Source organism: Rhinolophus ferrumequinum, chromosome 23 (assembly GCF_004115265.2).
Source record: "Rhinolophus ferrumequinum isolate MPI-CBG mRhiFer1 chromosome 23, mRhiFer1_v1.p, whole genome shotgun sequence".
NCBI classification, from domain to species: domain Eukaryota; kingdom Metazoa; phylum Chordata; class Mammalia; order Chiroptera; family Rhinolophidae; genus Rhinolophus; species Rhinolophus ferrumequinum.
In genome coordinates, this window is record NC_046306.1 from 12,263,732 (window position 1) to 12,287,462 (window position 23,731).

The following is a 23,731-nucleotide window of genomic DNA, read 5'->3' on the forward strand; positions in this document are numbered from 1 at the left end:
TCGCAGGTCATATCCTGGGCTCCCCCGATCAGATGACCCAGGTGTGGATGGCAAGGATACCCCCAGCCCCCGAGGCGGTCCCGTTCTAGGCAGGATGGCGAAGCAAGCGGCGCTAGGACCCCCGGGCAGAGCCTCGGGGAAGGGAGTCCAGGGGGAAATACCTTACATGGTGCCCCCGCGGTCACCTTCTGAGCCTGCAGCTCAAAATAGTCCCCGGAGTTGCGGGCCTGACTCGGGGAGGGGAAATGGCTGCTGTCTTCGACCCTGTGGAACTGGGTGCGCCCTGGGGACCCGCGCGCCCCGAGCCCCCTCCCACCCGCTTCCACCGGGTGCACGGTGCCAACATCCGCGTGGACCCTTCCGGGACACGGGCCACACGCGTGGAGAGCTTCGCCCACGGCGTGTGCTTCAGTCGCGAGCCGCTGGCTCCAGGCCAGGTATTCCTGGTTGAGATCGAAGAGAAAGAGTTAGGCTGGTGCGGCCACCTACGCCTCGGCCTGACTGCGTTAGACCCCGCCAGTCTGGCCGCCGTGCCCGAGTTTTCGCTGCCCGACCTGGTCAGCCTCGGCCACACCTGGGTCTTCGCTATCACGCGCCATCACAACCGCGTGCCCCGCGAGGGCCGCCCAGAGGCGGAGGCAGTGGCCCCCAGCCGACCCCCAGCCCTCCTGGTGGAACCGTATCTGTGCATTGAGCAGTTTCGCATTCCCCGCGACCGCCTGGTGGGCCGCAGTCGGCCGGGGCTCTACAGTCACCTGTTGGACCAGCTCTATGAGCTGAATGTGCTGCCTCCGACCGCGCGCCGTAGCCGCCTGGGCGTTCTCTTTTGCCCACGCCCGGACGGTACGGCCGACATGCACATTGTCATCAACGGCGAGGACATGGGCCCCAGCGCCCGGGGGCTGCCAGCCGCCCAGCCCCTCTACGCAGTGGTGGACGTGTTTGCCTCCACCAAGAGCGTGCGCCTGGTCCAGCTTGAGTATGGCTGTAGGTATCCCAACCCCTGGGCAGCGACCCCTCCTGGCCCACTGTGGGGACAGGAACTTGCTAGGCTCCCAAGCCGGGTAGCATGGCCTTGAGCTGCCCAGCGTTAATTTACAAGTTGGGGAATCTGACTTCAAATTCTGTCTCTGCTTGTGATCTTGGACAAGTCATTCCCTGGCTCTGGGCCTCAGCTTACCCATCTGTGAGTTTACCCTGGCTGTGATTGATTAGGATGCCCTCCAAGTTGCCTTCTGGTTTTTACAGTATTTTCTGTATTAACCTAAGTCAGGGATTCTAAGCTGATTTGAGACTCTGGGCCTCTTTGAGAATTGTGTGCTCTTTTAGTAGGTACCTGCTCATAAATTTGGGCATACCAATTTAAAGGTATCACAGACCCAAACTGAGTTTCTTAATCTTGAGACCTGATTCATTATAGCTCTAGTAAGCCCTTTATTTAGACCTCTGATCACATTTGATGAATTCAGTGAGCTAGAACCCACTCTGTGCCAGGCCTGCGCTGGAGGCTCAAGTTGCATAGCTAAATCAGACACTATGCCTGCCCCCAGAAGCTGCTAAGGGAGGGGCAAGGGAGTGCTGGGTGTTATAGAAAAAGGGCTGCAGCATTGGAAAAGTGTTGTGAAAGAGATGCTTATCTCTACCACATGAACAGCCCCATGAAGCAGGGGAGGCCCAGAGAGCGGAAGGGAATGGCCCAAGTTAACAACAAAGTGGGGGACCCAGACCTAGATCTTCTGGGTCTCAGCCTCAGACCCACCCTCAGTTCAGTTTGCCTTTGACAGCCTTCTTTCCACAGTGCCGTCCCTGCAGACTCTGTGTCGCCTCGTGATCCAGAGAAGTGTGGTGCACCGGTTGGCCATTGATGGGCTCCACCTGCCCAAAGGACTCAAGGATTTCTGCAAGTATGAGTGAAGGCCTGCAGCCACCCTGGAGCAGGGCCCAGGAGCATGTCCTGGCCCCGGAGCTGTGGCTGGTCTGAAGCTGGCCATGTGCTGACAGCCAGGACCAGAAATAAAGACAGCTGGTGCTAATCATTGGAGGGTGTCCTTGCCCCTGAAGCCAGTGAGGAGCACTTTTAGAATCACTGTGGGTCAGCAGGTCAGAGCAAGAGAGAACAGTTTAGACATCACCTAGACCAGTGGCTCTTAGCCTGGCTTCTCGTCAGTTATCTGGGATACGTAAGAGTGCTGATGCTCCAGACTCCATCTCCAGAGACTCTCACGAGATTTGTCAGAGGATTAGGCCTAGACATTGTTCTTTTTGTAAAAGCTCCCTGGAGATTCTAATGTACAGCCAGGGTGGAGAAGCATTTCCCTGGAACAGAGGTCTCACCTTTGGCACATATTATAATCATTTGAGGAACTTTGAAAAATACTGATAACTGGGTCTGACCCCGGGATTCTGATTTAATTGGTCTGAGACGAGGCTGGGCATCAGGATTTCTAAAAGCTCCCAGGAGAATCTAATGTGCAGCCCGGTGTGAGAACCAGCGCCCTAGACCAACTATTTCATTTTGCAGTTGGGAAACCGAAGCACAGAGATGGGAATGTATTTGTCCAGGTCCACAGCAAATGAATGGATGCAGAGTATTCCTTCTCTCCTAGTACAGGGCACAAAGCCCTGGACTCCATTATTTGTATCTCTGGTCATTTGCTTCCATACAAACGATCTCACTTAATCCTCACAACTTCTGCTGGGGCAGCGGGCAGTCATTATCCCCACATTACAGATGAGGGTATCAAGGAACAAAACTGTCCAGGTGACATGGCCAAGGTAAAGGCAAGAACCTGGAATGCCCTGGTCCAGCACTCTTTTAACCCCATCCCATTGTCATATAGAGAAGTTCTAGAATGAACAGGTCAGTGCTGTGAGGTGGGTCCCAGGTGTAAAGGGGAGGGACTATGAGGTGACATTCTAGAAGGGTGACTAGGGTACGACAGGAGGCAGATGACTGTTCCCTTACAAACAGGGGCTTTGGGGCAGCCATGTCTTATTTCATGTCTCCACAAACTCATCCAGGTCTTCTGCCTTCCAGCCAAGGTGAGAGAGGGGCTCCTGGAACTAGAGTGGGTTCCACAACTTCCCCTGAGTATTTGCTTCTTGACTCTGGGGAGGTAGAGATTCTGCTGGGCTTTCGGGACTGGCCCTGGAGTCATTTCTCTTCAAAGAAAACCCATTCCCCAAATGCTTGCCAATAACTACCCACTTGCTCACTTATTCATTCAACAAACACTTCTCCATCACTTACTCAGTGTTGGGGATCAGGGGTGTGGATATGAGTAAAACCTTGTTCCCAACCACTAGACATTCCTCTTGGGCTGCTCTTAATTGATCCTGTTCCCAGTGCCCTGCTGCTATGCCCTGCCCCTCAGGGCCTCCTCCTCAGAGACCAAGAATAACATTCCGTCTCATTCCTGTCTCTGCAGGTGGGGCTGCTTCTCCAGGCTCGTCTCTTGGCCTCTATAGCCCTGGAGAGCCAGTGGTGGTGGCCTCTGGTGGACTAGGCCCACTGAGCCAGAAGGGTGAGCAGGTGGCACCTGTTGCCCAGGCCTGGGGCCCAGCGCTGGCAGTGCCGGAAGCCAGGGGCTGCCCTGGGGGGGCTAGCTGGGAGACACTGCGGCAGAAGGAGTACGGCCGATACTGCCACAAATTCCCTCCCACGAGGCAGCCGGAGAGCTTGGGCTGGGAAGATGGCTGCTCCAGAAGCAGAGCTGCCCACCTGGGTGGCCCCCACAGGCCTGCACCCCTGCTGCTATGTGGGCTGTCAGCTGGGGTTCTGTCAGTGCCCTCTGAGGCCCGGGGGAAGGAGGCCAGCCCCCAGCCTGACACCTGCATCCTGACTCTGGCCATGATGATTGCTGGCATCCCCACCGTGCCTGTCCCAGGCCTGCGGGAAGAGGACCTGATCCGGGCAGCTCAAGCTTTCATGATGGCCCATCCGGAGCCAGAGGGGGCTATGGAGGGGGCACAGTGGGAGCAGGCGCATGCCCACACAGCCTCTGGGCAGATGCCCCTAGTGAGATCCAGGAGGGGCCAGCCTCCCGGCTCCTGCTTGTAGCTGGATGAAATAGCACCAGACACATAGGGTGGCTTCTCCGTATGGTTTTTGGGCAGACAGGGGTGGGGGTGCCTATGGCAAGGATGGGAATTAGGGTGATTGTTTGAGCCACCCTGATGAATACCAGTCCTTCATCAGGGCCCAGACCCCAGGAAGTTTCTCCCAATACCACTAAATCAGGAGACAGATCTTATCAGAGTAGTTACAATGAAAATTACCTGAGATAGGGGGCCCTGCTTGGAGAGTAGAGAGGCTTTTGTATTGTTTTGGGACTTGATCAAATTTCTTGTACAAAGTCCTAGGCAACATGAATTTTCCTCTTGCCTTCCATTTCCCATCCCGTTGAGGGCGTGTGATGGGACCATAGGCAGAAAGGAAAATTAACACTTACTTGAGCACCTGAGTGTCAGGCCCATTCCATGCCCACTTTCCTTTAATCTTACCAGTGCTGTGAGGATCTCCTTTTTTATAGATGAACAAATTGGGGCTTAGAGAAGGGACTTGCCTGAAGTCTCATTGCTAGTAAAGGGCAGACCAGACCTCAAAAATCAGGCAGGTAAAGAACCAGGATTTGCATATAGTATCAGACTCCAAAGTCTCTATTCTTTCCATGATATTTCCTACAGTGCCTTCCACAAGACAAAAAACTAGACAAGTGCTGTAGTAGACAACAACATTCAACTTTAATGACCTCAGGATGGGGTAAAGGGCTGGGGGAGGGTAAAAAGCCTGGGAACCTGGCTGAACCACCTCCTGAGGGGGCCTCTTCCTCTGTGGGTCAGGTGAGTCATCTCACGACTGGGGAAGCTATTATCCCAGACCTTGATCTCCACCCAGTATCTCCTATCTCTTATCTTGGAGCAGAGGGTCACCTGTTTTTGTAAGGCCCTTGAACTAAGAATGGTTTTTACCTTGAAAAGGTAGTAAAAAAACCAAGAATATACAACAGATTGTATGTGGTCAGCAAAGTTTAAAACATTTACTGTGGGGCCCTTTACAGAAAAATTTGCTGACTCCTGTCTTAGGGAAGTAGATACACTGTAGGTAGCAGGCTGCAGTAGAAGAGAAGACTCCTGTCCTTTCCTGGAACGAGGGCTCATAGAAGTACAACAGTGTGAGATGTGGAGTGGATGAGTGTGTATATGTGTATAAGCATCTCTGGGCACTGAGAGTAATCACAGCTGGACCTGCTCGTAAGGGCCGATCCAGCTGTCGGCCAGTTCCCGCAGGGTGCTATACCGCCTTTCAAACTCCTCCTGGCTGCAGTGCTGCAAGAGCTGACCCACCTCCTCAGTGAGGAGAGTCACGGCCAAGTGTTTATCCAAGGTCTCACTCCATTTGCTGCCCAGGATGTGGTCTAGACTGGCAGCACAACCTTCTGTCCACTGAGACGGCAACATGTCGGGTTGGAGCACCTGGCGGCGGGCACTGAGCATGGCTAGGATGTGGCGGCAGGGCAGGTGGAAGGCCTGATTAAAGTAGCAGCTGCAGCTGGCAGGGGGCTGGGGCTGCACCCTATGGGTGTCCTCCAGGATCTGTATGTTCACCTTTTCTGAGCCAGAGCCAATGAGGTGCACGGATTTCTGGACCACGGCAAGCTCACCCAGGCAGAGCTGGGCTGCTGGCCCTGTGCAGATGGCGTGGAGGGAGTGTTGGATGCAGGCTTCTACCAACTGCTCCACTTTGGGGCTTTGGGGGCTGACGCCTGAAGGGGCACAACTGCTCTGGGGACTCAGGCCCAGGCTGAAGCTTGCCATGTCTCCAGAGTTCTGTTGCATGTATCGGAGTAGGGAGGTCATGCCTTGTTCCACAGATGGGGTGGTGCCAAAGAACTGGCTGAGGACTCGGGTGGTGACCTCCAGGTCCTGGAAGTAGCGGCTGCTCTCGGCGTGGCTCCTCCAGCGGTGGGCCAGCCAGATGCGGTCGTTAAGCAGCCAGTATGAGTGGAGCTTGGGCAGCTGGTCTGGGGGGATGCAATTGCTCAGGAGTGTGTACAATTTCCTCAGGTTGCCAGCTGTGGCTGAGCACATTGTGCTCTGCAGGGAGGTCAGGAGTACCTGCTCCACAGGCTGTTCGAGGGAAAGCTGATAGAACTTGCCCTGGAGGAACTTACAGATGTGGAAGGCTGAGGGCAGGACCTCAGCTGCGGGGAACTCCATAGCTAGGGTGGGCAGGGGGAGGAAGTAGGGATCCACTAGGATGGTACAGACTTTCTCCCAGGCTGGGTTAAACTTCTTGAACACCTGGAACATCTGGGCTAGGCCTTCAGCATCCTCCTTGGCAGGAATGGCGAAGTAGACTGCCCGGGCAAGATGACCCTCCAGCTGTACCCGAGGGCCATCTACAAGGAAGGTATATAACACCTTGCCCCTTGGATTATAGGTCCGGTGGATAAATAAGATCTCAGGGAAGTGGGCAAAGATGCTCTGCATAAAGCAGCTCTGATAGTTGAGGGTATCTAGCTTGGCAGTCTTACTAACCTGGTACAGCAGCACAGGTGGGCTTGGGTCCTCAATCAGGAGCTCATTCAGCATTGTCAGGGCCATGGGGGGACGGGAGATGTCTAGATGCCAAGGTCAAAATATTTCTCTGCAAGGCTGCTGTCCAGGAGTCTCTCAGTCTCTCAAGCTCCAACTAAGTTGAGGCTTGAGGCTGGACTGTAGTTCCCAGATCTTGTTCCAAAGATGGGCCTATGGAGAGGAACACAGGTTTAAGGAAACAGTATGGGGCTTGGCTCTTCAATTATTCATCCAGACAGTATTTCTTGAATACTTACTATGTATCAGCACTGTTCTAGGGGACATATATAGTAACTATGTAAGCAAATAAACAGGACATATCAGATAATGAAGGTTACAAAGACCACAAAACTGGGTAACGGAGAGTAAACGGGGAGGGAGGAATATTTTAGCGAAAATGGTCAGGTAAGTCCTTTCTGGGGGAAGGGAAGATGACATTGGAGCTAAGCCCTAACTGATAAGCCAGCCTTGGAAAGATTTGGTTCCATAAGATCTAAATGGGCATGAAGGCCAGAGCTGCATAGATTTCTTTTTTAAAGCATTTCAAATATTTGTACAGAACTTTATATTTACAAATTACTTCTTGGCATCCATTCCTTCATCTGGTCCTGGCATATGCAACAGAACAGCAACTGCCCCCAAATTGCTGTGTGATCGTGGGCAAGTCAGTGACACCCTCTGAGCCTCAATCGCTTCAACCATAAAACGGGGTTAACAAACGTACACAGCTTCTCCTGTCTCTATATAAATCCCTTTATGAACCGCAAAATTCTAATGCAATGTTTCCTCTATTTGACCGCAAAGCAAGTTATTGTCCCCATTTTACAGATGAGAAACTGAGGCTCAAAGAGGTTAAGTGACTTGCCCACCATTATTCTGTAAGTAGCGGGACCCTGGCTGCTTTCCAAAGAAAGTACCTGAGGCCCAAAAACCGGGGACAGGGAGAGGACGGGGCCTCTGACCTCTCACCTCTAGCCTGGGTGGGAAAATGCTGTTGTATGACAATCCCATACGGAGTCCGGCCGGAGCCAGAAGAGAAGTCAACCTCTCACCCCTTTGGGAGCTGTGTCAGGGCTGACCGTAGTCGTCACACTTTTACCCCTTTCGAAATCACTCACCCACAGCCTGGCTCTGTCGCCATTTCTCCCTTTTTGAGCCCGTCTGACTCTGACTGACCTCTAGGTTCACCAACCGCGGCTCCAGCTTCCCGTGACTCGGGCCAATCGCCTGAGGAGCTCGCCTTAGGGCTTTGGTGTGCAGACCAATCGTCGGCGTGGGCGGTGCTGTTACCAGGGTTACGAGGGGCTCGGCTGGCGGTAACCAATGAAAGCCTGAGGACACTGGCCTCGAGGCGAGTCTGAGTCCTGAGGCTGGAACTCTGGAACCTCCCATCTGCGGAGATGACTGGAAGGGCGTGTTACTATGGAAACTCCCTCAGAGGCCGAAAATGAAAATAAATAGCAGTGTTAAATGAATTTTTTTTCTTTTCTGGTCAAATTCCAAAGCCCCGGGACAGGGGTGGGGTGGGCAGAAAAGGGTGCATATGTAGATGTAAAAGGTCTTCTGCCTTGGGGAAACAGAGGCCTAGGTCTCAAATTCTGACTCTAGGTCAGGAGTCAGGGGCCGAACCTTAGATCGGAGGATGTCCAGATCTCCTTGAGAGAGCTTGATGTTGCCCAGCCAACCCCTCCTGGTATTTTACAGAAAGAGATCCAGAATGGCACTGTGGCTTGTTTAAGGTCATGGTGAACTAGTCCAAGAACCAAGACCGACTGCCATCTTTTGACCTCAGTTCCCCTGAAGATAGCATCCTGGAAAGCTGGGTGGCTACCAGGCTCCAGGTGATTAAGATTACAAAGTAGCAACAACAAAAGTCAGTGTTGATGATTATAACTGCAGTGAAATGTTCTGTTTTTATAAATCTAGAGGGGGAACTGGGACTGGAACAAGCCAAAACACTAATTTTTGCAGATGAAGAACCTGGGGTCAAAAAAATTAGGGACTTTCCCACAGTCCCCCGGCAAGCTGCAGGCTCAGTTGAGTCTAGGATTCAGGTTTTTTCCCTTCCTGTCTATTTGGTCTCCTCCTGCTTGTTAAGATGGGATTCTAATGGTGGCACTAAATCTTCTATTTTAAGATTTGGATCTCTGGTCTTTTTGAAAGCTTTCTTTCCTTTCTTTGTCTCTTAATGATTCTGCTTCTGGTACATTTACTCTGCAGACCAGTTTCAAGGTTTCTATTTACATCGGCCCAGTGCTGGCCCGGTGACTTGAGAGAGGTTTTGCATCTCTTTGGGATCCACTCCTGGCTCCAAGTTAAATCTACCTAACATATGCAAAGGTGGCGATAATCGGTTTCACTGCACCTTCTACCCTACCCCCAAACCCAAATGGACAAAGCCGAACTCAACAGAAAATGCCACTACAGGCTGAAACCACCTTAGGCCTGGAGAAACCACCCAAAATGTGCTGAATAGAAACCATCTTATCTTAGAAGCCATGTTGTCCTGCTCCCTGCTTGTTTGTGAAGCACTGAAGAGGAAACAGCCTCTTCACCCTCCCTTGTAAAACTCTATACCCCTCTTACTAGGAGAGGTCATGGTCTTTTGTAACCTGACCTCCCGCAGCTCGAACCCACCAAATAAATTCTAAAGGGCCAATTTTGGTCTCCCGCGACTCATTCCTCCAGCCCTGCCTAACGCTGCTAGAATACGAGGCAGCCTAAAATCAATGTTGACGGCTTGGTTGGTAGGAAGAGGATAAAGTAAGTGGTGGATTGTTAAATCCTTGAATTTGAGGCGTCAGGTTTCATTTTCCTTCACAACCCCCATTAGATTCCTTTCCTGTTCAAGCAACACATATTTCCCTTTATTTTTAATTTTATTTAAAAAAATCTTTATTTAATATGAATAAAAATAGATACAAATAACAGATTCTTTGTAAACAGCCAAGGATCACCCTCCTTCCCTTTGTCCCTGAAAACAGGCCCTTTTACCAGGTCCACTGTGTCTCACCCTATCCCGGGGCAGGGGTTCATCTCTGTAAAATGAATAAGATCTGATTTCAGGGGTTGGGGAAGAAAAAGGAATGACCTTTCAACATGGAGACAACTTTGGCCTTGAACAATGAATGAGGCTCCCTAGGAATACCTAAGGTAGGGCAGAAAAGGGCGGGTTCAAAGGGCTGTCACACAGTGGGGCTCCCCTTCCCCCTATTGCAACAATCTTCCTAGCCCTACCTAGGAAGACACTGATTAAAATGCTGACCCCTAGCATGTCCTGCCTACGGTGAGTGCTCAGACTTCCAGGTAGAGGGGTTTGTGGTCCAATGCGCCAGTGCATGTGCTTCAATCATGAATCGTGGCTCCAGCAAGAGGGAGTCCCTCCCTTTCCTCCTGTTTTCCCCAGAGAAAAGGGAGGCGGCCCACATCCCTGAAGTCCCCTGGCTGCTGAGTGGGCTCAGGTGGCTGGTGCGGGTCTGCCCAGATGTCCACAATCTTGCGCAGGGTGGAAAAGCGCTCCTCCAGCTCTGCACCCTCACTTTGCATTAGCAGGTTTGCTAGCTCCCTGCTTAGGTCCTGAATCATGTCGTTCTGTCCCTGCTTCCCAGGCTGGCCTGGGTTTGGGACCACAACAGGGTCTCGGAGCTCCCCAGTGGGCCCCAGGAGGTGCTGGTACCTCTTTTGCCACCGGCGGCACACCATGGTTTCACCCACAGGCTTCTGGCTGGTGTGCAGCAGGGCCAAAATGTGTCGGCACGGCAGGTGGTACCACTGTTGAAAGGAACAGCTGCAGCTACAGCCATCTTTGCTAACCTGGTGAGAGTCCTCTAGCAGCTGAACGTCCACTGAGGAGCCAGCCATGTCCACCAGGTGGGTAGAGTTCTGCACCACCTCCCACTCATTGTAGCACAGCTTATAGGCCAGTTCGGAGCCACTCTGGTGCAAAGTGTCTAGCATGCCACCCTGGGAGGGCTGCACCTGTGGCTGCTGCTGCAGCTCCATCTGCTGTGCGTATGGCTCTGTGTCTTTCACAGGGAGCCTGAGGAAGCTCCCTCCACAGATTCCAAAAGCCTTCTTGGACTTTGGCGGCGTGCTTGCTGGCCGGGCTCGCTTTAACTTGGGAGGAGCTGTGGGCAAGTTTTTCACACCTTTGGTATTAAAGAAGTCGATGTAATCCACAAAGCGGAGGATGCAGTCCAGCAGGGACTGCTGTTCCCGAAAGAGGCTTGACACCTTGCTGGTGACGATGTCTAGGCTGTCCATGTAGGTGTTACACGCGTGCAGGCCCTTCCTGACATGCATGTACCACAGCAGTTCACAGGAGAACCAGTGGGCCTGCAGGAAGCTGAAGAGTTCCTCGTCTAGTAGGACTTGGGACATCTGACAGAGATTTTGCAGGCTGGCCTCAGAGGTGACAAACACAGCCTCCCGCAGGGCTTCCTTCATGAGATTTTTAAAGGATAGAGTTGCTGTACTACGCTGCAACTTCTTCTCCAAGAGCCGGGTCGTATGGTAGATGGAAAGGAGAATGCGGGCAGCAGGAAAGATCTCCTGCAGGACGGCTCGATGAGGGAAGGATGGGTCCACAAAGACCACCTTGATCTTGGGCCAGTCTGAGTTGAACTCTGTAAAGATACTCAGCATCTTGGCCACAGACATGGCTGTCTCGGCCTTGAGCAGAGCAAAGTGTACCACTCGACCCTCTCGTTCCTTGTTCTCCACCAGGAAAGCATAGAGGATGTGGCCCTGGGCGTTCTCCACGCGGTGCAGCAAGAGGTTTTCTGGGAAGCGGATGAACAGGTTGTTCATCTTGCTGCTCTGGAAGCTGAGCCGGTCCAGGTCTTGGCTGTTGCCTACACTGAGTGAGGCCATGGAACCCTCGTCCACCTTAAGAAAGTTCTTCATCACTTTTGCGATCTTAGGCAGGTCCGAAGCAGTGATACCTTCTTGCTCTGCCTTTGAGGCTGCTTGGACCTGATCTAAGCAAAATGATGGTTCAACTGGGGACTTGTCAACCCCGTTGGGCTCTTTCTTGAATGTGGGCTGCACAGGCTGGGGTTTCTGCAGGCAAACTGTCTTTTGAGGTTTGTCATCGGTGTCTCCCCCAGGACCTGCGGTTTTGGCGTCCACGTGTATATGCTGGGTGTTGAGTTCACTGATAAATAGTCTATCCAGTTTCTCATTGTACCGCAGGAGCAGGTATGCTGGGCACAGGTCTGCCTCTGGTGTTCTCTTTCTGTTTGACTGGGTCCGAACACAGACAAATTTCACCTGCACATATCTAGGGAAGGTAGAGGTGACAATGAGAAAGGTTCTAACCACCCCCTTTCTCTTCTAAGACAAGGCTTGTAGGGACTTATAGTGGCTGATCTGTTTCCTGGAGGCACAGTGCAGTGTAGGCTGGAGGGAAGGAAGGCTTCACTCTCCAGGCCCAGAGTATTCGGCTTTTTCTTCCAGACCCTAACTCACTGAAACCCCCTTTATTTTCACCTATAGCAGTTCCAAGCCTCAACTCCTTTCATCCAGTCTCTGCTGCCCATCTGTAGCTGCCAACAATTCAATCTAAGGCAAGACACGAGGGAAAATAGATATAAGGCAGCAGCAGAGTGCCTAGCTGGTTACTTCCTATTTAAAATGTCCCCTTCATCCCTGCCTTTTGGGAGCCACTGCTTCCTCCACAGCAAAGATAAAAGTGGCTCTCAGAGGTAAGGTTGTGTCTGGGCCTCCTCTCTAAAAGGGAAGATCTCTGTTCATCTTTCATTTAAAGAAAAATGTCCACATCCGAAGAGATTTTGAGAACCCCTGGCCTAGAAGATCTTTAGGGTACCTGCCGGCTTTGCCATTATAGCCACAAAGTGATAAGTCAAAGGAGGAGGGAATTACATTGAATATCTGCTCTTTTTCTCTTCTTATCCCCATTCAACCCATGTTTCAAGGCCCAAATCAGGTGCTGCCTTCTCCAGGAAGCTTTTGTGGATGCCCTCAAGCCACAGTAATTGCCCTTTCCTTGAATTCTTAGCATTCATTTAAAAGAAAAGGCTTAGCAGATTCTCTGGAAAGCAATATACCCAGAAGTTAGACAGTGGGGTGCTGGAGGCTGAATGCTGGATTTGAATCCAGGCTCCACTACTCAGAAGCTGTTTGACCTTTGCCAAGTCACGTCACCTCTCTGTATACAGTTTCCTCCTCATTAAATGAAACGACCTTATTAGGGTTGTTATGAGAATTCAATAAGCCACAGACATAATCTTTAACCCAGAGCCTGGTTCGGTCTTTTATTTATTCTAAGTAAAAGCTAACTACAGTTATCATAGCTCCTATGCCTGCAACATTCTCTTGGGTGTTTAGGCAGTACATTCCCCATTGGATGGGGGCTGTCTTCAAGTGGCAAGACAGAGTTATTCCTCAGTGTATTTCAAGCACCTAACACAATGCTATTCCTTTAGCAGATCCTTATCAACGATCTACTTCAAGAATGACTCATGGACCACTGGTGGGTGAAACTGTCACGTCCCTTCCTCCTCAGGGAGTGTCCCAGCCCAAAGTCCAGAGGAGAGAAAATATCTCAGCCCCTGACATGACATGACATAGCCTGGGCACCTCACCAACCCCTTTCCAAACACCCTAATCCAGCTGGTCCTGTTTGCTCACCCTGTGGGGCAAGCTTAGAAAAACAGGATATGCCAGGACCACAGGGTGGAGGGGCCCAAGGCTGAAAAGCCAGCACGTGTTGTGTGCACAGTGTTGGGGCGGCAACATCATCCCCAGCCTGGAAGCAGCCCCGCAGTACGGCAAGGCCAGTGAGGGGTGGCTGCTGTGTGGCCTCTGCCTGCATCTCTCAGCCACTTTTCTACCCCCTCACCATCTTGTGTTTTTATGCCCTAGAAAGACAAACCATCTACAGCTGTGTCTTTGTTCACGTTTGTCTCTCTGTCTGGAATGCCCTTCCCACCTGCCTTTATCTCAGAGCTTACTCATTCTTCAGGACAATGAGCAGCCACCCACTTCTCTAGGGGGACTTTCACAAGCCTTTAGATTGGGCCCTCCCCTTCTGCTGGCTTCCCGTCTTAGCATAACTCTAGCGCATCAAATTATGTTGACTTTATGTGCTCTTAGCATATGATTGTAAAGCTAGTCGAAAGAAAAGATACTGGCAAATGCCAATCATAAAACTCTTTCTGCTTCTCTTGGTTCCATTAATGACTGCACCTCCTGGGTGCAGGAAACCCTGCATTCTTTTTAATTCCTCTTTCTCCATGTCTATATCCAATAGGTCAGCAAGTCTTTTAAATTCTTTCCTACCACTACTACATGTATTAAGGATTATTTTACTCCAGGCTACATGTTAGTCCCTCACATGAAAAGGGTTCTAGCATCCAAATTTTACAGATGGGGAAACAGGCTTAAAGAGGTTTTCAAGGATGAGAATCGGGGATTTAATCCTCCAGTTAAAACCGAAGGATCTGGGATTTGAACTAAGCCTGCTTGGCTACAGTCTGCGTGGTTAACCAATATGCTGACTCTCTTCTTTAAAAATATCTCTCCTTTCTCTGAATTCTCCTTTTACCCTCCTTAACTTGACCCTCAACACATTGGTTGTTCAGGTTCAATAAGCTCCATAAAGATCTCTAAACATACTGTCCTTGCTGGCATCATGCTTTTCAAACTGAAGGAGTACTAGGTTGAAACCTGTTCTTTTTTTGCCTGCTACCTTTAATCTTTTTTTAGCGAGATATAAGTCACATACAGTGAAATATACATTCTTTTGTAAGAATTCTTTGAGCACTGTAGTTATTTTTAACCTATACTTCTGTCTGTCTCCCAGGTTAAAGCATAGACTCCCTTCAAGGATGGGGTTTTATACAGTGATCCCTCTGTATCTCCAGGGGATTGATTGGTTCCAGGAACCCCAAGAATACCAAAATTGGCAGATGCTCACATCCCTTATATAAAATGGCATCATATTTGCACATAAACTATGTACATCCTCCTGTACAGCTGAATTCAACTCTAGATTACTTAGAATGTAATAGAATGTAAATGCTATGCAAGGAGTTGTTACACTACATTGTTTAGGGAACAACGACAAGAAAAAAAAGTCTGTACATGTTCAGTATAGACACAACCATCAGTCCTCATAGGCCTAACTACACAGCACATGTCAACAACAACATAAGTTTTTTTTTTCCCCCAAATATTTTCGATCTGTGGTTGGCTGAATCCATGGATACAGAACCAGCAGATACAGGGCTGACGCACTTCTCTGAATCTTCCTTAGTGCTTATATCTAAGAGAGCTCAATCAGGATCTGCAGAAAGGGAGTCGGCCAGTCTTGCTTCCTTCTCATCTACACTGTAGCTGTTTGTATTGCCCTAAGTGTGCCTCCCAGTGCCTGGTACTGTACCAGGCACAGACTAGGTACTCTAAACACACATAGTGAGTGAACATTCCTGAGTGACTGTATGACACGGAAAGTTTTCCTATAACAAGAAGTATACTAGGAATGTCACTGGGAGAGTTCTGTCAGATGACTTGGCTTCTAGTCCTAGCACTACTACTCTTCCCATAACCTTGGAAAAGTCCTTTGTTTAATTTCAAACATTTATTAAACCCTAGTATGTACCAAACACTAGACTCATTGCTCTGAAGGCTAGAGACACAAATTAGATAGTCTCTACGCCCAGTCTAGTGAACAGAGAGATTATTAAATAGATGGCCAGGAAAGTCAAGATTAAGTGAATGATTAAACAGAGGTACAAGCGATATACTTATAACTGAATAGCATTCACTCTGACTATGGGACTTGGAATAGATTAACTAAAGCTTTTGATTCATTTTACGTAAGATTTGTGTCCTTGTGGGTAAACTGCCCCTTGAGCAATAGGATTTTTATAGGCGGAGTAAAGCCATTTTAGACACTATACCTTGAGTTAGGAATAAGACTCAGAGTCAGAAGATCTGATTTAAATTCCAGCTTCACCACTTAGTTGTGTGAACTTGGATAAGTCACTTCACGTCCTCTAAGCCTCCAATTCCTAACCTACGAATATGAAGATAACAAGAGTGCTGGTCTATGGATAATCAGCATGTGATCCAAGAATAATCAGTACCCCTAAAAAAGAATTCATTCCAAAAGCTGCTGACCCCACATCCCCTAGCCCCCTTCTCCCTAACAGAAGGCCAACTTTATTCAGGTTGCCATTCCTCTCCCACATGGCTAAGTACTTCAGACCTAGGCTAAGCCGACTACAGTAATCTCATTAGGGATGGGCATGGAGACGGCCCAGTTCTGGGCAAAGAAGCATGATGGGAAATCTGCGAGATACCAAGGAAGGCTTTTTCTTCTGGATGTGACTCCTGCATTTGTGCCATGTGGGAAGCCATCCTGAGGGCAAAGCTGAGACCCGAGGATAGCAGTGTGGAAAGCAGCAAACAGCCTTGGCCATTGAAACAATCACCTTCAAAAGCCCACCTCTGGGTTTCTAAGAAATAAGGCATTTTGAGTCATGGTTTTTTCAGTAAATTGCAGCCAAAAACATCTCCAGAAACAACATATCATAGTAAATAGTGGAAAAAAAGATTTAAGTGGAACTGTATGTTAAAAAATGAGACTAAAATGATGAAATTTAACAAAATGTAAGTTATAATGGTGAGTGTATGCCAATTCTTAGAATAATCAAAGAATGACTTAAAGCATCAACTGTTTGTTTTTTTTTCCTGGTATATATTTTCCCCAAACACTATGATACTTTTTATTTCCTGTTTCCCTTTTGCAACATGTAAAGATCAGTTTTACCAAAATATTCCTGGGCTTCATCACGTTTCCCAAGGGCCTAATTTAATTTTTGTTATGCAAATCCTTGGCTTTTCATATCATATCATCATCCTTATTGATTTCTCTTCCTTATTTGTTAACTGGTGTAAGGCTGCCGGTGACATAAGGAGCTCTGTGTCATTACTTTCAGGACTTCGCCAAGTCCTATAGCTCTTGGGCAATGTGCAAGTTTGCAATTAGTTTTATTTGCATTGTATTATCTTGATATTTAACACATCTATTCATTAGCCAGAAACTGACTACCAAAGATGTTGATGGGACTTGTATGCATAAGCAGGAAGGAATGATTACGTCGTGACTCACTTTATAAGAGGCCAGTGCATTTGCAAGATTTTTATGATATTTACTTTCCTATCTAGCCTCGTGACTATGAAGACATGGAAAATGAAAACCCAGATAACGGGGCTTAGTTCAAAGGGTGTGATGAGGATTAAAGAAAACAATGCCTGTAAAGTTCTTAGCAGAGTGTCTGGAATGCATTCCAAAGAAGTGTTTTTAAAAGGTCGCTATTAAACTGAGGCGCCATGGACAGACACATCAAAATACTTCATGGACTGTTTGAAGCATATCAATCCCCAAAAAGACGTAACAAGAAACCCCACAAAAGCCATATATAAAAATATGGGGAGGGAAACTGGGTACAAAATCACAAAATCTTCCCATTGCCTGAGACTTTTGGTCCTTTAGTGGTAACCACCACAGCACATTTCTTTGGCTCTTAAAATACCTATTACTTTCTGTCATGTACTATAATTACGACTTAGGCAAATATTTACTGAGCACTATGCTTCTGCCACTATGTATTTTTTTATTTAATCACCACATCCTCTTCATTTGACAGAAGAATAAACTGTGTGGCAAAGATTAAGTCTTGCCCAAAGTCCGGGCTAATGCCTATCCTTCTGACTTCAAAGCTCTTACTTTTAACCATTATGCCAGCTTTTCCTGAACTTTAAGGAATCACAAACCACCTTTTACATAACTGCCCATATAACATTTGCTTTATTATTTTCAAATGGTTTTCTTTAAATCAGCTCACTTTATTTAATAAGGATCTTTATGTTTCGATATTAACATAAATACTTACTATTAAAATGATCTCACCTGTCCACCAGTAGTATGCGTAACTGGTTGCGGGGAAACGTTGCATTCTGCTAAATTATGTCCTAAAAACATTTCCCCCCCCCACCCCCCAGTCCCACAAGAGAAGCATTGATCCCACACATTCATACACCACTCAAAAAGCCCAACACTGTGTGCTTTGCACAGAGCCAGTTCCAATAAATGATCCAAGAATATTCTTTACAACATCCCAACAGGCAGTCAACCCATCTCTGCTAAAGGCCTGGGCTGCTCATGAATTCACTTCCTCATAAGCTAGCTCACACTCTACTGTTGTCCTCAAACGCAGAGACCACAATTTACTCATCTTCGTACCCCAGCTCAGTGTTTGGCGATAAACATTTTACTTCTTACTAGACGTCTGTTGAATGAATAAAGGAACAGTGGAATTAAAAAGCGGGTACAGCTCAGTGGTTAAATAGGGCAGTGAAGACCTCTGGCGATAAACAGGCTGGGTCTGACCTTGAGCTCCAACACCCACGTGCTGTCTTAATAGTTTCTTGAAACCATACCCTCTTCCCTGCTCCAACGTGCCCCCCTCCTTTCTGCCCATTCTCATTTTTCTTGGCTGTAACTGTACCAAATTCAGACTTCCCTAGCTCACACGCGGTGATTTTGAAGGTGAGGGTGCTTTCTGTTCTAGGTTCTCTTATTATTTTCCTCATCCAAGTCTTGGCGACCTCAGTTCCTGCTCCTGGCCTGCCCTTTACGGTATCTAACCTGTCTCCTGCCTTTTGCTCAAGCATGTAGAACTTGGAAACTCTGAGCCTTCAGGTAAAGCAGAGGTAGAAACTATTAGTCCTTTTAGCATTCAACTTTTCTTGGATGTTTTCCATCTGCATAATAATATTATAAGAATAGCAGTTACTACTTACGGAATATTTTCTATCTATTAGGCACTGTGGTAAGCACTTTATATATATTAACTCATAACAGGAATAACAAAACCTACCTTTGATGAGGTTATTCAGAGGACCAACTAAAAGAATGAAGGTCAATGTGCTTTCTAAACTACCGCTGCAGAATGCCAGGGACGGCCTTTTTTATTTCTAATCTGCAGCCTGCACTGGTATCAAGTGTCACCAGCACCCCATCCTACCCACCAGATTAAGGTTCCCTGTCATTCTCCACCCAGCCGTCCGGACTTTTCCTTGGGAGCTCTCACTACGATTTTAAGGAAATAATTATGTCTGTAATTAAAGTTTAATATTTGTCTCCCTGACTGGAGGGGAAGCTCCATGAGGGCAGGGACCCAATTGATCTTTTTCAACACTGTATCTCCAGACACTAGCATGAAGTAAGTTTTCAGTTAACAATTATTAAAATCAATGAATTAAATTGCCCATACAATGAAATAAGGAATATGGAATAATCTCCAAAATACAGTGATAACTGAGAGAAGCAAAATGCAGAATGACATGTATAAACAGTATGTAGCCACTGTTAAAAAGAAAAAAGATGCATACACATATACAAGATATGCTTGTTCAGGCTCAGTGTATCTCAGGAAGGTAACAGCAGTTGCCTCTAGATAACACAGTGGAAAGGACACTAACTTCTAGACTCTTTTGTATAGTGTCAAATTTTGTTTTTAATTAAATGACTATATTAACCTCTCAAAAACAAATTCATTTTTCATATTGTTCAATCTTCAAAAACAAAAAAATGAAACTAACCCCAACCTTCTCATCTGTTATCCGAGTCCCACCAGTTTGCTTTTCTGCTGCTCCAGTATAAATCTTCCTTCTTGCTAAGCAGGTCTCCTCACTGCCTCAAGTACAGAGGGTGCCAAAAAAATGTACACACATTTTAAGAAAGGAAAAAGCTGTATTAAAATTGTGATAATATATACCGATAACAAAAGATGAATACAAGTCACGTGTGACTTCTGCAATTACAAGAGATGCTCAAAGTGGTTACCATCAGCGTCGAGACACTTCTTTTTTTTTCTTAGGAAGGACAGCTCACAGTGGTCCATGCGGGGAACAAACCTGCAACCTTGGTGCTACCAGCACCACGCTCTAACCAACTGAGTTAATTGGCCACCCCTAGACACTTCTGATTACGGTGAACTACTGCTTTAGCATAGATAGCATCTCTTAAAATGTGTATACAGGGGCCGGCCCGGTGGCTCAGGCGGTTGGAGTTCCGTGCTCCTAACTCCGAAGGCTGCCGGTTCAATTCCCACATGGGCCAGTGGGCTCTCAACCACAAGGTTGCCAGTTCAATGAGTCCCACAAGGGATGGTGGGCAGCGCCCGCTGCAACTAAGATTGAACACGGCACCTTAGGCTGAGCTGCCACTGAGCTCCCGGATCGCTCAGTTGGTTGGAGTGCGTCCTCTCAACTACAAGGTAGCCGGCTGGACTCCTGCAAGGGATGGTGGACTGCGCCCCCTGCAACTAACAATGGCAACTGGACCTGGAGCTGAGCTGCGCCCTCCACAACTAAGACTGAAAGGACAACAACTTGAAGCTGAACGGCACCCTCCACAACTAAGATTGAAAGGACAACAACTTGACTTGGAAAAAAGGCCTGGAAGTACACACTGTTCCCCAATAAAGTCCTGTTCCCCTTCCCCAATAAAATCTTAAAAAAAAAAAAAAAACTTAAAAAAAAATGTGTATACATTTTCTTTGGCATCCCAAGTACATGCTGTTAACATCTGCACTAACTCACACCGTTTCCCGCTCCAGGACGTTAATATTCCTGTGGTGGGCAAAATGGTCCCCCAAAGATGTCTACTTCCTCATCTCCAGAACCTGTGAATATGATAGGTTACATGGCAAAGGGGAATTAAGATTGCAGATGGCATTAAGGTTGCTAATTAGCTGACTTGTTTTAAAGGGAAATTATCCTAGATTTCCGGGGTGGGTCCAATACAATCACAGGGTCCTAAAAGCAGAAGAAGGTGGCAGACAAAGGGAGCCAGAGGGAGAGAGAGGAGGACAGAAACAGGTGAGAGTGATGGGAGGACTGAACCAGCCATTGCTGGCTTTGAAGATGGACGATGGGGACCATAAGCCAAGCAGTGAGGGCGTAACCAACTGCACAAGAACTGCCATTTCTTTAGCATGCCTTCTGCTTTAATCCAAGCTAGTTTTGCTCAGCCTGAGAGAATTACGAAACCCTTGCATTTTGTCCCCAGATCCTCCTATATGTACATATACGTACTGTATGTCCACTCCTTTTAATCATTAAGCCCTTAGGACATTAACTTCTGATCAACATCAAACTCTTTTAAGAATAAAGCCTCAGGTCTATTAACCATGACTAGGATATAATAACTAAACCTCAAACAATGAATGAGGTTTTAATGAAACAAAGCTAACACCGTGGCCTCAGTTATGTTTCAACTTCGGATTCAGGAAAGTGATGGCCCCCATGGACCGTATTCCCTGGAAACCAGATGGAACAATGCCATGACTGACACAAGGACCTGCCTTAGCCTCGACCAATCAGCAGCGTCCTTAGCCCCAACTCCCATAGTGTAACTCTGGTTAATGATTTTCCTCTTATATAACCTAGCCACTAGAGGCCGTTGGGGAGCCAGATTTTTGAGGTCAATAGATCACCTATGTCTCTGGACTCGGAGCTAACTCCTTAAATAAACCTTTACTTTCTTTGCTGCAAACTCTTGCTTGTATTTTCTTTTGGCACGGATGTGTCCAAGCCAGCGGACCCCTTTTGAGTCTGTGGTCACAAGGGCAGACTCTAGAAGTTGGAAAAGACAAGGAAACGGAGTTTCCTCTAGAGACTCCAGAAAGGAGTGCAGCCCTGCTGATATCTAGATTTTAGTGAGACCTGGGTTTGACTTCTAACCTACAGAACCGTCAGATAATAAATTTGTGTATAAACCACTACATTTGCGGTGATGTTAGAGCAGCAAATAGAACACTGATTTTTCTCCCTTGTGAGTCCCTATACCTATTTCCCTGCATCACATGTTTAGCACTTGATGACTCATTCATTCAACAATTACTTAATGCCTGCTATACACCAAGCCCTGTGCTAGAGCTGGGGATGGTTGGTCACCTGAAAGGTGTTTAGGTGCAAGTGTGAGGCGTTTGGACTTGATCCTACGCAAGTAGCACTGTGCTAATCAGTGAGAATAATGGGAAACCAGAGTCCCTCCTGGGAAGAGCTCAGCCAACCCATGGCAACCTCTGTAAACTGTAGTCCAAAGCAATATGCTGTAACAGGAGTAACAGGTGCTGTGACAGCTATAACAGGTGCTTCAGAACACAGAAGAGCACCTGATCTAAGCTTCCGGGAATTAAAGCCTTCCTGGAAAATGTGCTGAAATCTGAAGGAAAAGGAATTAATTAGCTAAAACAGAGTTTCCCAAATGACTAAAAGAGATCTAAAATGACCGCAGCTTGCACAAGAATATTTAAGTTATTTATAAATATATACCATTTGGGAACCACTATCCTGTTACTTCTTACATATTATTGCTTAGGTTGGGTCTAAAACAGGTTCCTTTGAATATTAAAACTGAATTTCAAAATGTTAAATAAATTGTAGTATAGGATGTGTAGTACGGAGATGATAGTATACAAATGACTGACATTTGAGGAAAAGTGAGCTAGAATGTGTGGATGGGCAAGGTTATTCTAACCAGTGGACATGGTAAGTATAAGGCCCAGGACGCTGTGGGGTTAGAACTTGGGCTGAGTGTGGAGTAGACCTGATATGGATGGACACACGATGCAAGATGGAGAGGTCAAAAGGGTCAGATGGTCTGGTGAGCCAGGTTTACCGGCTTTGACTTCATTCATCCTGAAGGCCATGGGAGGCTCCTTTATGGATCTGACATAGACTGTATGCATCCCGAGAGCAGGACATTTTTTGTATTAGTCTCACTGCTGAGAAAGATGCTACTGGCATAGGATAAAGTCCCAACACCTCACAATGGTACCTAGACTACAACTGACTTCATCTCCTGCCAAGTATGGCATCCCAGTTTTTCAAACATGCCACCTTCTTTCAAATATCTGTACCTTTGCTCCATAACTCCATAACTCTGTCTGCACAGTTCCTTCTGGTCAAACTCCTTCATGCTACTTGGCAATTAACCACTTCAATTAACCACTGAACTCCTACTCTCGCCCTTTGTTTCATTCACGACCCAGTAGAAACCATTACTTCCAGCATGAAGCCTTTCTCTGCTTCCCTTATCTTAGCCTCTAAGCCTGTTTTCTCATCTGCCAAATAGGAAAAATAACATTTAGCTATAATTCTCAATATTGCCCCGTGGGGTAAAGCATGCGCAGATGAGAGAACGCTCCCTAGGACACAGAAAGTGTTTGAAAAACGGCTGTTTATCTCAGGAGCTCAAGAACTATTTACAAAACGAATAACTGAATGAATGAATGAACTAACCAACAACTGACTGCTGTTAATGCTTTGTAAAGAGGAGACCGATGAAGGAAATGATGGCCAAGGCATTTTTATCATTTGCGAAGGCGGTATTTTGTGTCTGGGATGGTGCTCAGAAAATGGGACAAACTTAAGTTATGAATTCCAGAGACGCAGTGAATGAATGTGAGTGAGTGAAGGTGAAGTGGGTGGTCAGAAATGGATGCCTGTGGAGGTTTTGCTCCCTTTTCACCAGGCACCCCGAAGGTGCTCAATGAGCGCCTGTTGAAAGCTCACAGGAACGAGGACCCAAATGCACTCCCTCCTCCTCCAGGCCACCCTCCTGGGGGGTGAGCGGCCTCCTCGCCACCCCCCTTCCCCGCCCCCACCCCGCCCTTACAGGATGTCCTCGCGGATGGAGGTGCCATGGTTGAGGTTGTGGAAGCGGACGGAGACGCGGTCCCTGAGAATGAAGGAGCACCTGTTCTCCTTTTTGTAGGCGCTGAAACACTTCTTGAAGTCCTCGTAGGTCTTGAAACAGCTGCCCAGCTCCATGGCTGCCCCCTCAGCCCACACCAGGGGACTGGCCCCAAGATGAACACCAGGGGTCAGAGGTTACAATGAGGGTCTACAGGCTGGCGTGGGCCCACGATGCCTTCAGGGTCGGCCCCAATTAGGTGGCTTGCTATGGAGCTCGGAAGGAAACCTACGCCTAAGTGGGCTAAATGGACTAGGGGCGGCTTTGCAACCTGACAGGGGAAATGAAATTCAACCCCTATTACCCAGTGCCGGGGATCCGCCCCCTCATGGTCACATCCAATCACACACGGGATCC

The 23,731-nt window shown here is 47.8% G+C and overlaps 4 protein-coding genes across 6 annotated transcripts; 2 read left to right on the forward strand and 2 right to left on the reverse strand.

Annotated features, from left to right (window-relative positions):
* The first annotated feature begins 28 nt into the window (after window positions 1-28).
* NEURL2 (neuralized E3 ubiquitin protein ligase 2) lies at window positions 29-4,080 on the forward strand. 2 transcript variants are annotated; one of them, XM_033095317.1, is made up of 2 exons: window positions 29-987; window positions 1,785-4,080. In XM_033095317.1, the coding sequence occupies exons 1-2, from the start codon at window positions 246-248 to the stop codon at window positions 1,829-1,831; spliced, it is 789 nt and encodes a 262-aa protein (XP_032951208.1). In that variant the 5' UTR covers window positions 29-245; the 3' UTR covers window positions 1,832-4,080. The 2 variants fall into 2 exon arrangements, with proteins under 2 accessions (XP_032951208.1, XP_032951207.1); XM_033095316.1 differs by having other exon boundaries at window positions 1,799-4,080.
* SPATA25 (spermatogenesis associated 25) lies at window positions 2,988-4,080 on the forward strand. The gene is made up of 2 exons (XM_033095318.1): window positions 2,988-3,042; window positions 3,429-4,080. The coding sequence occupies exons 1-2, from the start codon at window positions 2,988-2,990 to the stop codon at window positions 4,058-4,060; spliced, it is 687 nt and encodes a 228-aa protein (XP_032951209.1). The 3' UTR covers window positions 4,061-4,080.
* Window positions 4,081-4,223: 143 nt separating this feature from the next.
* On the reverse strand, window positions 4,224-8,562 carry ZSWIM1 (zinc finger SWIM-type containing 1). 2 transcript variants are annotated; one of them, XM_033095314.1, is made up of 2 exons: window positions 7,698-8,562; window positions 4,224-6,750 (listed from the first exon to the last, which is right to left on the reverse strand). In XM_033095314.1, exon 2 carries the CDS (start codon window positions 6,604-6,606, stop codon window positions 5,236-5,238), a length of 1,371 nt encoding a protein of 456 aa, XP_032951205.1. In that variant the 5' UTR covers window positions 6,607-6,750; window positions 7,698-8,562; the 3' UTR covers window positions 4,224-5,235. The 2 variants fall into 2 exon arrangements, with proteins under 2 accessions (XP_032951205.1, XP_032951206.1); XM_033095315.1 differs by having other exon boundaries at window positions 7,549-7,741.
* Window positions 8,563-9,439: 877 nt separating this feature from the next.
* Window positions 9,440-23,661, reverse strand: ZSWIM3 (zinc finger SWIM-type containing 3). The gene is made up of 2 exons (XM_033095310.1): window positions 23,297-23,661; window positions 9,440-11,860 (listed from the first exon to the last, which is right to left on the reverse strand). Exons 1-2 carry the CDS (start codon window positions 23,449-23,451, stop codon window positions 9,925-9,927), a joined length of 2,091 nt encoding a protein of 696 aa, XP_032951201.1. The 5' UTR covers window positions 23,452-23,661; the 3' UTR covers window positions 9,440-9,924.
* Window positions 23,662-23,731: the final 70 nt, after the last annotated feature.

Coding starts and splice junctions, on each gene's coding strand:
- NEURL2 (XM_033095316.1), top strand. CDS start 246: ATGGCTGCTGTCTTCGACCCTGTGGAACTGGGTGCGCCCTGGGGACCC. Junction 988..1,798: donor GGTCCAGCTTGAGTATGGCT/GTAGGTATCCCA, acceptor TTCTTTCCACAG/TGCCGTCCCTGCAGACTCTG.
- SPATA25 (XM_033095318.1), top strand. CDS start 2,988: ATGTCTTATTTCATGTCTCCACAAACTCATCCAGGTCTTCTGCCTTCC. Junction 3,043..3,428: donor TCTTCTGCCTTCCAGCCAAG/GTGAGAGAGGGG, acceptor CTGTCTCTGCAG/GTGGGGCTGCTTCTCCAGGC.
- ZSWIM1 (XM_033095314.1), bottom strand. CDS start 6,606: ATGGCCCTGACAATGCTGAATGAGCTCCTGATTGAGGACCCAAGCCCA.
- ZSWIM3 (XM_033095310.1), bottom strand. CDS start 23,451: ATGGAGCTGGGCAGCTGTTTCAAGACCTACGAGGACTTCAAGAAGTGT. Junction 11,861..23,296: donor TCCATCCGCGAGGACATCCT/GTAAGGGCGGGG, acceptor TACCTTCCCTAG/ATATGTGCAGGTGAAATTTG.